This window comes from Dromaius novaehollandiae, chromosome 4 (genome assembly GCF_036370855.1).
Source record: "Dromaius novaehollandiae isolate bDroNov1 chromosome 4, bDroNov1.hap1, whole genome shotgun sequence".
NCBI classification, from domain to species: Eukaryota; Metazoa; Chordata; class Aves; order Casuariiformes; family Dromaiidae; genus Dromaius; species Dromaius novaehollandiae.
The window spans coordinates 51,661,472-51,678,710 of record NC_088101.1 but is presented as its reverse complement, the minus strand read 5'-3'; the positions used below and the strand labels follow the sequence as shown (position 1 = coordinate 51,678,710).

At 40.0% G+C, this 17,239-nt stretch overlaps 1 protein-coding gene across 12 annotated transcripts in view; it reads right to left on the bottom strand.

Annotated features, from left to right (window-relative positions):
* The window catches only part of TENM3 (teneurin transmembrane protein 3), a 1,359,158-nt gene that overhangs the window by 112,401 nt on the left and 1,229,518 nt on the right, over positions 1-17,239 (bottom strand). For 11 of the 12 annotated variants that reach the window (XM_064510997.1, XM_064510998.1, XM_064510999.1 and 8 more), the window contains 2 exons: positions 15,176-15,268; positions 1,812-2,050 (listed from right to left, as the gene is read on the bottom strand). In XM_064510997.1, the coding sequence (XP_064367067.1) occupies positions 1,812-2,050; positions 15,176-15,268 (332 nt within the window). The remainder of the gene's footprint in view (positions 1-1,811; positions 2,051-15,175; positions 15,269-17,239) is intronic. The other variant, XM_064511002.1, reaches the window with a different exon arrangement.

Genomic DNA, 17,239 nt, shown 5'->3' with positions numbered 1-17,239 from the left:
TATTTCTTAATGTGCCTGTGGGAGAAATAATCCGGTACAGCTATCTGCTTGTGCGCCTCAGATTCGTAAGTAATCTGGCTCTTTGGGGCTAGGAAAATGTAGAGCTCAGCTCTGAATCAAGTCTTCAATATTCTACTATCTATATAGCTATTTTTCCTCGTTCTTGACAGTGATACTTGATGCTGAATTCCTCCTTTCATATTTATTTCTGTATTTATTTAGGAGAGTATGTCTGATTGTAATGACTGTAAGAGGCAATGTTGTGGAGGTTCAGCACAGTTAATGGGTTTTATAAATGGGTTTTATAAATGGGACTGCTTCAATCCCATAAAAAAAAAATAGTAGCGTCAAAGCTTAACTCTAAACCACACCTTTATACTCCTGTGCACGCTCACGCAAAATAACAAAAAATCCTGGGCACGAAATGGTCTGGACCATGAGAGCGATCCCTACACCTGTATGGGGGCCTCTTGCTCGTGGGGCCGGCAGCGGAGGTGGAAAGGGTGCTCTGCTCCGCCACAGGAGAGAGGAATTTCTGCAGTCACTCAGCAACCCAATTTCGTGCACTTTTCACAGTAGCTTCAGCCCAGCAAGAACTACTTCAAAGGCTTCGCACAGCCTGTGCTATGCCTTCGACTGAAACATAACAAGGGTGTTTCAACAAAGGCCATGAAGATTTAAGGATCATAAGGCCTTCTAGGCTTTATTATTAATTTACACTGATTTAAAAAAGAGGGAGAGAGGAAGAGATTGACTCCTCCCTTTCTATTTTCTTTCCTTGTTTAAGACGTGAGTCTTAAACCTTGTTTAAGACGTGAGTGCAACTAATGGCTCTCAGAAATCAGACTCTCCTCCCTTTCTATTTTCTTTCCTTGTTTAAGACGTGAGTGCAACTAATGGCTCTCAGAAATCAGACTCATACACTTATTCTTCCATAATCGTGGTGATTTAAACTTCTAATTAACAAATCAGTTAAAAAGAAAGTCTTTGAAGACCATTTACTGACTCACAGGTGGCAATATCTGTAATCTGGACAAAGCCACAGAAGAAGCTGAAAGTACATTAAGAGCCTGCTCTGCTCCCTTATTAAAGTCAATTAACTTTTTTCTCACAGACAAGCACTGCCTCCATTAATAGCCTAAAACTCAAATTATACAATTTTGATAGCAAACATTTATGAAATTAAATTATTAAAGTGATAAAGAAATAAAGCAAATCACATAAAATGAAAATCGGGAAAGGGAATTTAGCAAATAAAGAGAGAAAATTAAAAATAAACAACCCATCAGAGAGGAAAAATTCTCCTCCTTCTCCGCATGTTGTCCTTCTGAACAATTATTTTCCCTACCTTCCAATCAAAAGTCTCTAGCTCCATGCACAGACACACACAATCACAAAATTTGATGATATAGTAAGTGAAAGTTAGCATTCCTAAATGGTGTATTAGTTATATTTCAAACAAAACAGAAGAAAAAAGTTCCATGGCTGTGCTGCAAGTTACATTTGCATGATGGAACTTTACCACTTGCATTTTATATATACTTTTAAGGGGACTAGACACCACATAGCTTACCTGCAGTTCAAATACTTCTTTGAAGTTAGCTCATTTGCTATTGTGCTGCAAAATGCTTGCAAAGTATTCAAATTTTCTCTTCCCTCCAAAGAACTGGAGTTCTAATTAAATCACTGCTGTGGTTTATACTGTTACCAAAAAATCTGTTATAAATGAACATTTATATGGCACAGTCCACATATAATCCACCAGACATTCCTATTTACGGTGACGATTATCATAAAAAAGTGGAACTCACCTATAAAGTAGGATAGTAGTATTGCCAGCAGCACTGAGACCCCTACAGCACAGAGGGCAGTACATTTCCAGCTACAGTACTTCGAAGACTTCTTGAATTTAAAAGCACTTCTGGACAGAGTGTTCCTAGGTAGTGGCCGAGTAGGAGGGGAATAAACCGAGCCGGATGCCATCGTGTACCCTGGCGTGGCAGTACTGAACAGCGGTGTGGTCCCTGTTCCTGTTTTGAATAGGAAATGCCTGCGGAAGAAAGAGTGTAAAGTACAAAAGTAAATAAAGCCGTAGGACAGGCAGTCATACTTCTTGTTTAAGTGTTGTCTATTTTTTGAATATCTGACAACATCCAATCTGTGAAGGGTCGTAAAAGCAATGCATATCACAACACTCGCATATAAAAAAAGGTGCCCTTGCTTTAGAGAGGGCCCCCAAGCCCCTCAGTGACACACTGGCACCCAGAGAGGGAACAGAACCATCCTAAATACGGTGTGGTAAGACAGGAGGTCTCACAGAGTTTATTTGACACATACGGACAGGCTTTCTGCCATTGTTTATTTTTGTTGGCTTCTGCTATAGACTACAGGGAACTCCATTAAAAAGTCAATATTACGCAATCTAACTATAGCCCACACTCCTTATTACAGTTTCCCTGGTGTAAGTACAAAGAAAAGAGCAATCTCTCAGATATAAACTTTTGGCAGTTTTGCCAAAGTTAGTCAGTTAAAAGATTTTTTGTATCCTGAATACCTAGTTTAATAATTCATGTCTCCTCACACATAATCTTACCCTAGCGAGATCCGATTACAGACACAGCAACTCGTTACGGTCTTGGAATTACTCTACAGAAATGTGTTTAGTAGGTGCCCAAAGAGACCACTGCCACAAGCAGAGATGAAAAGTAAAGCCAAATTTAAGACGCTCTCAGCGAGATACCGATAAGCTTAACTTTGTTAAACTAAGATTTCTGAAGGTAGTATCACCCCCTGACATGGTCTACAGTAGAAGAGTCCTTCCATTTTAGTTTATGCTAGCACGATTATTTTGGAAGCGCCTCCAACAGGAGCCACAGCACATGCTGCCCGGAGTCCTGCTACTGTCGCTGCCGCACAGCTCTGCAAACGACGCAGATGCCGCCGGCCCGCGAGCGTCGCACCAGGGCTTTTTGCACATTCCCACCAATTTGCCACGCTGGCAAAACTCTGCAGCAGAAGCTTGGCCTTTGCTAGGCTTTGAGAAAGCAACACGCAAGAGCTAAGGACGGGAGGAAAGCGCACTGTGGGGCGTGCTGAACTTACTTACCCAACGCACAGATAGCTACAGACAGCTACAAGGGCGTCTGCATTTTAGAAGAGGTAGGAGAGACTCATGAATTGCTGACACGTGTGTCCTCCTGGAGCTGGGCAAGGGCCTGCCCACACCACATTTGCCTATCACACACCATATGTGATGCACAGCCTGGGCCAGCGGATCTAGGGCCAGATGCCCCATGGTTGCACCGTGCAGTGGGGTGCTCGCCGGGGCGCTGCGCAGCTGGTGGGGCTCTCCGCCACCAGCACCCATGCTCGGAGCTGTGCATAGTAACGTACCCAGCTCGACCGGGAGAACGGCTTCGGCAGAAGCGCGCTGTACACGCACTGGAAATTACTCTGCCCTGCTACAGCCTGAGAGAAATAGCAGCAGCTGAACTGCAAGGAGATCTGCTATTTGCGGGTGGTTTTGCCATCAGAGATTAATAGACAAATTAGAACATCTTAGCGTAAGCACTCTCCTTTGCATCATGAACACGAGCCCAGGAAATATGCTACATGGATTACTTTCATTTCTGAACAACACTAAATTTGCTGACGGTAGCAACAGATGGATACACACTAGACGTACTGATGCACAACAGCACATCCCAGTTTTTCTGAGCGCCTGAGCACAGAGGATTACCAATAATTTCAAGAGACAATGCCCTTGTGGTTTCAATCCCTTCTAAGAAGGTTCTTCATTAAAAGTTGTGACATTTTCTATATAGAAAACACCAAAATAGTAATAACTAGCCCCATGTCAAAAATTGTGCTTTTCCTTAGAACACCGTTACTATGATTTTAGCGACTCAAAAAAGCATGTAAATTCATTGAGTCGTGTTAAAGCATCTTATCCACTTGACCTTTACTGCCCTTCCATTTGTGGCTACACGTGGCGAAGGGGGTCTTCAGGTACCTTTCACAAACATCATCCACATGGATCCCGAAATAATGACAAACACAGAGAAGGCTTGTTTCCTCCCCGTGTAACATGCGTTCTCTTTTGGGGAACGGAGGGAAAGCCATACAGCAGGTATAACAACACTCTTTCTAAAACACACCTACAATAAGCAGCTGCCTGACCAGTCTGTGATTTTAACATCCTCCTTGTGCTAGGCTCAACAGGCTAAACATGGAAATGCGCATTATATGAGCGCTTGACCGTAACTCCATATAGTCTAAGCTTTAACAAAATAATGCAACAAAACAGGCAGCCTCCGATCTTTTTTTTCCTCCTCCGAGGAGGGGAGAGCTGAGATGTTGGCTCTGGTACAGCGCAGCCTACTAGAGACTGTAATCCATATTCTCAAAGCCTTTGAGGAGTTAATCCCATAGATAAACTCGGGAGATGGCCGTGTATCTGCGGTGGTGTGAGCTGTCATAGCTCTGACAGTCCACGTCAGGCATCAAGGTAATGGAAGAAAATTGTAACTTTTATATGTGAGTTCAGCTGTGTGCAAGTCTCAGGCAGCATGCAGTGCGACTCCTCACTTCCAGCTATTCTTCCTCTGCTTTGAATCACATTGATACAAGGCCAGAGCGGTCACGCGGGCTGGCTGGAGAACATCAGGGGGAAAAAATCCCAGAATGGGTGTACGGGTATAATGACAAAAACGCCAGACTGGCATCTTGCTCTGAGTTAAGATTTGCCTGGATCTCTCTAGCTCTAATGAGGAGAGCTACTAATAAAGTTGTCAGAAACTCTCCTGCTACATTAACGCCGAATGATGAGTATTTAAAGGGTAACACTATCTGGCTTGCACATCTTGTCTGCCTCAGCGAGCCCAGCCAAGCGGTGGCCCTGCGAGACGCTCGGAAGGATATGGTATCTGACAACAAATCCAGGCTCCTTCCAGATACTGCAGAAATCCTTATGCTCCTGAAATATAATCTATCCACAAATGATTTTAATTATCTATATAGCCATCAATCTAGTCTTTCCATACCATGGTACTTGAGTAGCTAATTTCTAAAGCCTAAACTGTTTGCACTACTTGACCAGGCACTGACTTACGATCCATTATACTGTTTCATCTCACAGGAAGCCTCCAGCATCTGTAATGCTGCGTCTTCCATTCCAAATTGACCATTTAACAAGCACTTGCTAGAATTGCATGCGAGCAGCACTTATAAAATTTTATTAAAGTTTTAGACCAGAAAAATCAAGCAAATCATGCTATTATTTTATAAGACAAGCTATTGCTGTTTTATTAAATAACTCGATCCACTTTTTAAAGCAAATAATCTTCTACTTTTATGTTCATTCAATATATATTTCTGTCTGCTTATTAAATACATATTTCTATTAAAAAGTGCAGCTAAATCTTAACATTTTAGGGGAGGAGCACTTAGGAGCTAACAGTTCTAAACCACAAACTGGTCACAACTCACCGTATCTAAAATACAAAGGTATGTCATAAAAACTAATCCTTGGACACAAAGACAACTGGGAAGTCCCCTTATTTCACAAATGGCAGGCACTGATTGCACTTAGCTTCCTCTTTTAAAAGATAAGACAGGAATACAGCATCAAAAACCTCAAGGATGCCAAGTCAGAAAACACACGCACATGAATACAGATAAAATAAAAATAATCAAGCTTTTAGTTTAACTCAGCACTGCCTGAGCACCACGTGGTGGTGTGCAGTTTCTGACACACAGACATTTTTTTCCCTCCTCAAGCAGAGGTGGGGAGGATTCACTCCAAATAAGATTTTCTCTGTGCTGCTACTTCCTCTGTGGAAAATAAAATTGAAGTAACCTCTACTAAACTCAGTAAATGGGAAAGCAGGGTGGGGAAAAAAGTGATATAAAAAATCAGGAGTTGGGCAGAAAGATTAAGTTAACTGGAAACAGTGTCTTTTGAGAAATGGAGATAGATTACAAAAACATTCAAGGACAGCCAGGCTCAGACCATAAACTCAGGTACTTCTGATATGAGATAGCCAGGTGTCCAGCAAGAGAAATGTGATTTAGAATAACTTTCTTGAGGAAAATATCTGTGACAAAAACTTTTGACCGCAGTTTAGAAGAAACTGGATACTGTGCACTAATGAATTCAACATAAACACAGAGATTTTGATCTAATCCCTGGCTCTGAGATGAACTCCAGACTGCTAGAAGCACAGAAATGATATTAATAAATTATCAGAAAAGAAAAGGAGAACTCCATATTTAAAACATGACAGTCTCAAATTTTATAGAATTACTGAATAACCTTAATGCTCATACTTTAATTTTTATGTTAGGTATATGACCTTTTTAAGCTGATACTGGTGTTACTTCAGTTTGTTTAAGATTCACTGTGATCTGTAGCTATGATTTCTCTGGTTTTAGGCATCATCTATAGAATACATCTATCTATTACACGTATATACATGTCCTCCAACTAGGACCCGTGAAAGACCCTACCTTACCATTTCCAACAACTTCCTTGGCAGCATATTAGTTTTGTATTAGAGTATTTCATACAGCACAAGCACACAAACAGAGTGCAGAAGACCACGGTAAATATGTCACAACATGCTAACACTTGCACAGGACTCCACTACAAAACTCTTAATAAATGAGGAACTGCGAATAAGGCCCAGCAAAATTCAGTTAAACCTCTCACGGTATGTCAGAATACACATCACACTGCATCACCTTGCCAATGAGCTTAAAAGGCAGCTTTTGTTATTTTGTGCAATGTTATTATTTATATTTTGACAGTGACAAGAAACTACTGTCACAGAGTAGAGGTTAATATTGCTAGGCCTCATGCACACACGACGACAAAGCAACCTTCCTGTTAAGAGCTACAATACCATCTATCCAGAATAAATATTTATTTATAATATATAAAAATCCCCCAAACCCTCCCTCCTAAATCCCTGAATCTCATGTATTGCTGTGTACTACCAGCACCTGAAGAATATTTGGAGTCCAATAAATCGTATTTCTGACCGAAGGGACTCCACTATGATAAGAAAGAAATGTCATGGTCCTGTTGAACGCAGGACGTGAGAACAGGCTGAGGTTTGTGCAGTACTGTCTCCTATACTCTCCTAAATGTAGCACCATTTTGTCAGTTACGAGTTCCATCATCTACACGATGGTGTTGACTTAGATGTGGCTTTCCAGGTCATTACAGATCACAGTGAGCAAGAACAACTGTGATGCTCACAAGATTGCGCTACGAAAGCCAGTTAACATCAGAAATTACCTTTGACCTGGAATTTTGAAGGAGGTCTCTATCTAAAATCAAGAGCGAAAGGATGCTACTGGACCAACCAAAAAAAAAAAAAAAAAAAAGCATGGTGCGGAGTTGTCCAATAAGCCCATTTGGTACACTACTTGGTACAATAAGCATGCTAGTTCTCTTCAAAAATAGAAGGATAAACTTGACTGATAGAGAAGAGTTATACGTGCCAAATCTGCGTTGAATTGTAACCAAATAGCAGAAACGGGCATTACCACAGCAGAGCACATCGTCAGGAACAATATCTGGTCCAAAAGTGGCCAGTACAAACCGAGAATTTGAAACCCTTCCAAACTACTTATTCGCTGACGGTTCACTCTTTCTCTAAACAGCCCCAAACTCACGCTCTCACTCATGGCTTGTGGCATTTATTTCTGTAGGCTAAACACACTGTGTCAAAATATATTTTCTTCTATCAATTTCAATTTAAATTCAACTGATTGTTCCCTTGTTCTTGCATAATGAGTATGTATTGTTTGCCCTGCAGTACATAAAGACAACATTTTAATAATATTACTGTTTGATTCATTTTATTTGCAGGGTAAAACATACAAAAGCATTATAAAAGTAATTGCCTAAAGCAAAAAAGCAAACTTCAAGCTCTTTATGGGTCAGGCAAAGGCAGCCGTTGAGTAGAGGACAGCTACTTTCTGATACCTGTTGCTTCAGCACAGAATACAACAAAACTGCTATTTGGAAGACAACAGAAAGTGGCTTGAGAAGAGGGGAAAGATGGAAGAAAATCTACCGCTAACATTTTTTGTATTTGTTTATTTTAAGTCAGGTATCAAAGTACCTCCAAATGTTTAAGTAACCTTGTGAGTCTGTGAAAATTTCTTTTGTTCAAGTAACAAGTCCATTTCTCATGAGATGGACTCATCTCTTGACTCATCTGTTCTCCTTGTAATTTGAGAAAAAAATGGGGGGACCACTGCTGCTGAAATTATCCTTCCACTTTCTTTGACTCTTCCAGGCAAGGCAACACCATTCTGCCTTCTGTAATCAAAGACCATGTTAAATGCTTTATGAAAATGAGCACACCAGTTTCTACATTGAAGAGCACAGGTTAATCATCCCTCAAAACCAACTCAAAGCTTCCAGTATCTAACTCTGTTAAAATTTATCTATTTGCCTCTAAGGAGTTTTGAATCTGTAGACATTGTCACATGAAGATATAAATTTGTAAGAAGGTGCAGGTAATTGTTCCTATCCATTCTGCTAAGGTCCTCAATCTGTGACACTGGAATCACTCTAAGACATGAAGCAGTGATACCTATACCTTAGACATCCAAAATCAGGGACATATCAGTCATATTCCTCTAAGCTCCAAGAAGCAGAAGATACTTCTACCGAATCCCCTTTGACTGAACACAGGTTGAGAGAAAGGCAAACTTTACTGGATTTCTGTTTTGGTGACATATTTACCTTTGAGGACCAACTTTTCAGGAGACATGACTTCTCTACTCTGAAACTGCTTGCACATCTAATGACTTGATTTTGATATTTAATGTAATGGAGAATATTGTTGAATTTATTGGAATAAATGCTGTAATTAATCCATTTTGTAATGAATGCAGCTGTGATGATTGCTAACCTGAACTAAAATTAGGTTTCGTCCAAAAATGGCCCCAAATCAAAATTCACCTATTCAGAGAAAGTGGCAATTAGTAGTTCTGCTTTTCAAAAGTGTAATAACACTTTCTACAAAGCTTTGGCAATACTGCAAGGCCAGTGCAAACTACCAACACATATGGGCTACTGCAGTATCAGTATAAAACCTCTTTTTTCTTGAACATATTGATGACTAATGTTAGTATAGATACTCTGCTACACCAGGGTATGATGACAATCCGGTAGACAGTGTCATTGGCACTCATTCAGGCCCTGTCTGAAGGAACTCAAAGACACATTTTATATATTTAATATCTTAGTTATAAACTAGTGCTTGCACCAGTCAATAGAATAAATGCTAAATGTTACCACAAGAGTGGCAATCACTTAGTCCATATATGCATTTGAACCTGCCTGATGCTGGAAGAAGGATTAGTATTTGCAATAGCACAGCCTCTTCGGTCAGAGGTGTATGCAGCTTCATCTTCCTATTTTTCCCATGGTCCAAGGGGGCATAGGAAAGTTAGACAGAAGAAAGATTTCTGAGGTTTGTGAAATGTCGTTCTCTACTCCACATAATTCCTTCCTGACACATGCAGAGATAGCACGTGTCTATCTCCGCCTAAAGACCAGAATTTTATTTCCCTTTTCCATGCAAAGAAGTCAATTAATCTTACCAGAGTAATTTCAGAAAGGATGGATATTTCCAGCTGCAGATATTTTAGCTTGCTCTAATTTTTCCCATTGAAGTTTCTGTACTTATTTCTCCCTGACTTTGCTTAATCCAAAACAGCTGATTTTCTCCCTCAAGGGAATGGATTATCATGCTCTTTGTCTGTTTGCAAAAATCCTACCAGATATATTAACTGTCAGAAACAGAATAAAACTATTATCCATGGAAAAAATAGTGGTCTGAGATAACAATCAACCACTGCACTGCCTCTACTGAATGGTGTGCTCCCTCTCTCTTGACAGGACCTATTCACGCTGGATCAAACTGGGTGCTCTGAACAAGACCATGACCCTCATCTCCCATTTGACATAAGATTGCTCTGCCTGGTTCACTAATGGATAGATCACATCAATAAATCTGATTCTTCACACTGAGTTGAGGAAGCAGATGGAATAAGAAGATTAATCTCTGACGACTGACGTTATAGGGAAGATGTAAAAGAGATAACAGAAATTACTGAGTAGGTCTCATACGAACTCTGGTTCACTGGTGCATGAGCTCAGCATTCCCAGTAGGCTCCAGCAGGAACTGGATTTTTGTTTCTCTGTGAGCACTTCATGCCTGTCTTCTGCTAACATTCTTCTGAGATGAAACCTTGTAGCTGGTGGCGTTTGCCCTTAGCACAGGCTTATGACTGACTTCTGCAGAACTGTATGTCTGCTTTTAACATAAAACCAAAAGCCAGCACAGAAACTTCATTATTCTGTGAATTTCTTTCAGCTTTCTTTCTGTGCAGAACTGCAATAAAATAAACTGTCTAGGAAGACATAAAAGTGAATTTCTTCTTCCTCAAAGTCAATATTAATCTTAGCATAATCCTGGAAAAAATTCCAAGATCACATCAGATCAAATGATGATCAAAGTCTGGGGGAAAGAGGAAAGAGAAGAAAGCTATCATTCATATGCAAAAACAGAGGAAACATCTGTGGGAACAGGAGATAAGCCTCTTCTAATAGCTTATTCAAATGTTTTGGAGAAATACTTTACATATGGTAACACCTGTTGAATTTGGGTGAGTTTATATGGAGGACCATTTTACAATCTGAAGACTGAAAACGAAGAAATAAAAATAGTAGGGCAGGAAGAGCCCTAAACACTGTTTGTGTTTTCTCGCACATCTGGCCCTTGCTATGTTACCATGCCACTGTACGGGGCCACTGCTGGGGAAAGACTGGAAAAGTCAGCCATGGCAACCTGCAGCAGAAGCTTGAAACAACAAGCCAGACATGACAGTATCCTAATACGCTGTGAAAGCTGCCGGGACATGGTGACTAACAGCACTGAATACTGACGAAAGGCAAGAACCTCCTCTGTCTTTAGATGTGCAAGAGTAAATCCCTTCCTCTGCAATGCACCTTCCTGGTAGCTTAAGAAAGAATATTGTGCTATACACCTGTAGCCATCCTGTTATCTGTTCCTCCGAATTCAGATTTGGGCTGCCAGCTCTCTTCCCCTGAGGAGGAGGAGTTTACTTCAGTGCGATATGCACACACACGTCTAGAATCAAAAGAACCAGAATAACTGGTTTGCTCTGCTGAGCTTGCTCTTCTGCGCTCAGCTCTGCTCTGCTTCGCTCCACTTCGTGAAGATGAGCATGGAAAACAAACAAGCGCTGGCTAAGTCGCACTGTGCAAAGGTGAGCAGGACATTCAGGTGGCAAAGAATGGCTCACCATGCTGGGTGGTAAGTGAGGAGACCTGCCACAATTTCAGTTACTCATATACTTCTCTGCAGGATTGTCCCACTACCTACCTTCCAGAGGAGAGGGGAAACTAGGCTCAAATATTACTCAATAAATATCAAGTGGCTCTGCTCTCCCATACAGGCTTTTTCAGGTCTAGTACTCACACAAACTCTCATCCACCTTACACTAAGCACCTTGGCGCTGGATGTCATTGGCGATACCCATTCCTTAAGGAGGCGGCAGTGGGAAAGAACAAAACTGAGAGCCTCATAGTAAGCTTTCTGTCACCAACAGTGTTCATACTACTTCAGTTCTCCTCTCTCCAAAGGAAAAAGACATAGAAGAAAGCACTTGAATTTTGTAGTGAGGACTGGAAATGCTTATGTGAGCTATAAGGCTTTATATTACGATTTCTTATCTTTTTCTCTGCTCTTCTGGAACCATATCCCTAATGAGACAGAGAGAGAGAGAGAGAGAGAGAGAGAGACAGACAGACAGACAGACAGACCAAGCTGTCTCTGAGATGCGGTATTCTAATCCTGGCTCATTCCTTCCTTGAATATTGAAAAAGTTGTGCTTTTTAGGGAGGAAACAAAAGAAGTAAGTTAAGACACAAATACTACTCCCATCTCTGACTTCTACTACCCTTTCTGTCTTCATAAAGCTCAAAGAGAACAATTGTTGCAAACATCTCAAAAGGTGCATGGAGACAGTTTCAAAAAGTGCATGGGGTTTAAGGGAACTCAGAAATAGAGCTGAATTATTTAGCCAAATATTAATGCAGAAGTTGAAACAAAGATTTCACCTGAACCAGAAAGACCTGTCTGAGCTACTGGACATTGTAAAGGGAGATAAGACTAGAGGGAAGTCAGAGAAGTGAAGTATTATCACTCTGTCGGTGACTGAGAGGATCTGATTCTGCCTCGAGCCACAAGCAGGCTGGAGTTCCCATCATAACGGATCTGTGAACCGTAGCTCACTTATTGATGTCTGCAACCGCGGCTCTCTTGCGATTCAAAGTTTGCAATAACCTGTGCTGAAGTCTGCGCTGCCACTACGGCACTACCAGCAGCCACTCAAACAGCCAGATTCATGTCACTGCAGTGACAGCACCGTCATAACCTCCGAGCTGCAGCCACCACCACCAGCCTGGCAATGGTACATGTTGCTCCCCGGTGAAAACTTGTATGCTAAACAGTAGCAGAGCCTATGCCAGCAGCCAAAGATTCTCACCCTCTTGAGTCAGTCCTGTAGGTAACAGGGTACGTCATTCAAATGCATTTCACAAGCACTCACAAGCAATACAGGACTAGCAATAATCTTGATTTTCATCCTAGACATTCAGGCTCTAATCGTCTAGCAATTCATCCAAGTCCCAGCTTGCCTAACCAGCCACTCTCAGTTGCTCCTTCTGGGCTTCTCAGTCTACCCCTTTTCACACCCAGTCCTATCCTTTTCATGCCCAGTCATTTCCAGACCTCCCCTCTCTGTTCCACACTCCTGACTTCTCCCCCTCTTGAATCTAATTCACTATGCCCTTATAACTCAAATGACCTGGCCATTTTTTAACTGAGCTCTCCTGACCTTTCCCCCTCAACACATGACAAAAATCCCCCAACCAACCTCCTTGCAAAGAATTATTCCTTAAATACAACAGGAAGTTTTCAAATCCCATCCCTGCAAAACACTGAAACTCTCAGAAAATACTGAAGAAGATATCATAAATAGCTGGATAAAGTAAATAAAAAAAAAGCTGGGAAGCCTTATCTAGAAGAAATGCAAATACTGTCATTATAACTAATTTTGCTGATAGTGAATCTTATTTATGTTTTCAGATTTTGATATCTAGGTAACTCGGGGAGAGGATTATCAGGTCAAGTTAATGAGAAACAGGCTCTTTACTTCAAACTAAGATAGTAATTGGTTAAGATACGTAGAAACATATGTTTATATATTAGAGAAAAGAACAGTGGTACCAAGTAAAGCCAACAATACATACCATTAAAATACTTTGAGATTTCCAGCTGTCTTATAATTAATGCACTGTGCACAAATCTCTGAAAGCGATAAACAACTATTCCTAAGACCTAGGCATATGAATCAATAGAACTTTTATGTAAAATGCTTTTCTCTGTTATCATGATTAACACTAAAATCGTCAAATTCATTAGATTATATTCTCTTCATAAGTCATTCAAACTAAGAAAGAAGAAACAGTATATCATAATGTAACACACGCATGACATGGAAACAAAGGAACAAATATATAATGATTCTAGCTGTGACACAGTATGTTAGTGAGGTTGATAAACTGAATTTTCATGCTGGTTACATGTTGTATTCTCAAATCCATTATGCTTTGGAATTGATGTGTTATTATCTCTGGACAACTTTCACACTAGGAGGTGATCCCTGCTAGCATAATTTTAAAAATGAAGGGATTACAAACAAGATAAATTCCATTGTATTGTTACCTGATCTAGTATCAGCTAACAGGAGTTTCACAGAATGCAGTTCATCTGCCAGAATAGCCGCATTTGGTGGTCCCATTACAAACATATAAAACATAAACTAGTCATGTTTCTGTTAAAACTACTAGTTAGCAACTACGCATCTGAATCAGCATCGTATGGTAATTGATTTACAGGGAACAATAATATTTGGTCTTTGTTTTTTTAATACAGTATGCTTACATTTTTAGTTTTAAAAAAATGCCAGGGTCTTCTGGTAAATACCTGCAATATGTTTGAGTTTGATGAAAATGATTAACTAATTGAATTTAACACACAACTCCCTTCCTGCTGTTGATTTTAATTTGTGGCTAAGTGGAAGTTTAAGAGTTTGAGGAACTTGAAGCAGATCAGTGCACAGTGTCAATGTATTTTACAGATGAATTAGCTATTAATGGCAGATGCAGATCTCCTCGTTTAGATCAAATAGAATAAGGAGATACTATAAATAGCTGGATAAATAAGTCAAATAAAATTATAAAAGGGATAAGGTTTAAGAGTTGCAATTAGTGAAACAAGAATTTGGACATAAAAGTCCCAATTTTTACCATACCACTAAGAAAAAGAAAAGAAAATTTATGGTGAATAATTCTTTTCTAAAATTTCTAATGTTGTGCCGACCAAAAGATTGTAACTCATTAGAAATCGTATTGCTTTGTCAGGTTTTGTGGATTTGAAACCAAGTATACTGATTTGCAGAAGAGTACTGGGATTAAAAAAAGTACTCCACATAGAAGATGGGTGTTAATGAAGAAACTTATATTATTTAAATGAATTGAAATATTCATTTATTTGGACTTCTCTATTTCCAGCTATATATTTATCAGCAGTGCAGATTTCAAACTAGCTTGTAAAAATTGTAACAGATTAACTATATAATTTTCAACTTTTTAACCTCCTTGGTTGTTCCTTATGCTCCCCTACTATGGCATAACATTTACAAAACCAACATTTGCTAAATAATAAATATATTACAGATTCAGGATCGGATCTGGCAAATGTATATTCATGTGAATAATTTGCAACAGCTTGCAAATCAGACCATAGAGAATTAATGCAACCTCAGTTGCACTCTTATTTTCTTAAGTGAAAGCAAACAAAATTTTGCACTCAGAGTTTACCGTTTTGTTTTTACTATGAAGTCAGTAAGAAAAACTATTTAAAGTATAATTTAGAACACAGGATATAAAGATAAGAAAGACTGTCCCAGATGTATTTGACTGTTGTAAACATTTTTTTTAAATCACATTTTGTCTTCTGTGTCAACAACTAGCATCATGCAAACACTTAGAGTCACATACCCATAACTGCTATCGTGATATGTTGGAGAAAACACATCCATCTCTATAAGGTTGTCATGACCATTTGCAAGGATTGCTTGATTTCCTAATTTTCTATACACAAAGATACAAAAAGATGAAATTAGAGTGGCAATTTCAAATGAAAGAATGGGGTGATCCAGAAAAAAGAATTTACAGATTCTGTTCTCTCTCCTGCATCTGTGCAGAACTGCAAACTGCATTCTGAGGGTGAAAACCCCCTGAATGTGAGGGTTTTCTGCCTTCTATGCTGGCTTTTGAGCTACGTGCTGGATTGTAATTTGAAGACACGGTGTTACAAGGCTACCATTAGGTGGTCGCTACCCTTTGGTGATTCTTATTTATGTGCAAGTCCTTGAATAAAATTCCTGGCTGCTGCCCATGGCAAGACAGGCTTAAGTCTGAACAGCACTAAGTGGGGGACTTTGTTTACTTGATGAGGCTGGACAAGAGATAAAGTAATAAAAGTGAACTGAGACTATAAAAGACAGTCTCTTGCTGGCTATCTGGCACAGCCAGTCAGCCAGAAAATACACAGAGGGCTGGCTACTGGAGTGAGGGGAGATCTCGTGTTCTGCAAAAGCCACTGCGCAGCAGCAGGGGAGCGAAAGGAAGGATCAGGGACTCCGACTTAATCCAAAAGAATCTCAAGAATGGCAAGAAAATGAAGGGGGAGCAACATAACTAGGCATCAGCGTTGTGTTTATATCTGCATATTTTTTGTTCTACCTAAAACAAAGAGTCATTTTGAAACACTCCTGAAAGCTGTGTCTGTGTTTGCCTTCACCATTACATAAATTTGAAGAAGTGGATGATAAACCCAAGCAGTACTGTGCAAATATTACTGAAATGTGGACTATCAGTGCTTGCCTGAGAGACACAGGACAAAACGCACAGTGTGGTTCAAATTCCGCGTCCTCATGGTGACAGCGAGGGATTTGTGTGCGGGAAGGACGCCAGACAGACCAAGCAGAAATCTAAAGCAATGCACTATTCACACCAAGGGAAGCTCGTAAGCATATGGGCCCAGTACGCTACGACTGACACACAGGTGCCAGGAGAATCCCCGGCTGCAGAAGGAACCCGTGTCGCAAGAAACCATAACTTGTTTGTTCAATTTCAGCCTTTGAAAACAAAACTAGTTGCTTGATTTAATGAACATGTCTAACTCGGGTATGTACACTGGCCCCATAATTATGGCATGTCAATCTTTATAAATTCATTCAGGCTCTCGGCAATCTGAGTAAAGCAGAGTACTACTTTCTCCATCTACAGACCAGCCAGGTGACATGACCGGAATGATATAGGGGGTTTTCAGAAGAGCAGGATGTGAACTCCATCCCTGGCTTGTGCCTTTATCTTGTACCATCCCTCTCCTGAATAGAGGTTACATGTTTAATCAGCTGCATGCGTGAAAAGCTGGAAGATCAAGAGACTGTAGTAATTTTGAATTTGATTAAACTGGACACTGTTTTAGCAGATGGAATGCACAAAATAGCTACTTTGGGCAGACCTTTACTTCCAGCAAGACTGTGCTTTCTCAGGCAATCAAGCAGCCTTTATACAAATCAACTTACACTTCTCTGGAAACTCTCTTTCCACACCTTAATCAATATTCAAGCTACTAGTTTCATTGGCAGTCCACCCCAGTAAAGACATACACACTTTAAGACCTCCTAAAATCTTCACATCCTTAAATGAAGTGTGGATAAAGTGTGTAGACTGGTTTTGAAGTAACACATCCTAGGAATACTTTTGTCAGGATCACTTCTGACATATTGTGTAACTGCGTCCAAAAGGCTGAAATATTTTCCAGTCATCAAGTATTTCTTCAATAATTTCCCTCGTTCTCCTCAGTGAAATTAGTAGATAAATAACTGAATACCTATTCTGTTTTTAACTATAGTTTAGGGATAAGAAAAGACTATGCAGGATTAGTATGAAAAACATGCTAGTTTCTTGGCCTAGCCAACGACGAAATCCACAGTCTATCATACAAAATACAGTCTTGTTTGACAAACTTAGGTATTTTATATATCCAATTAA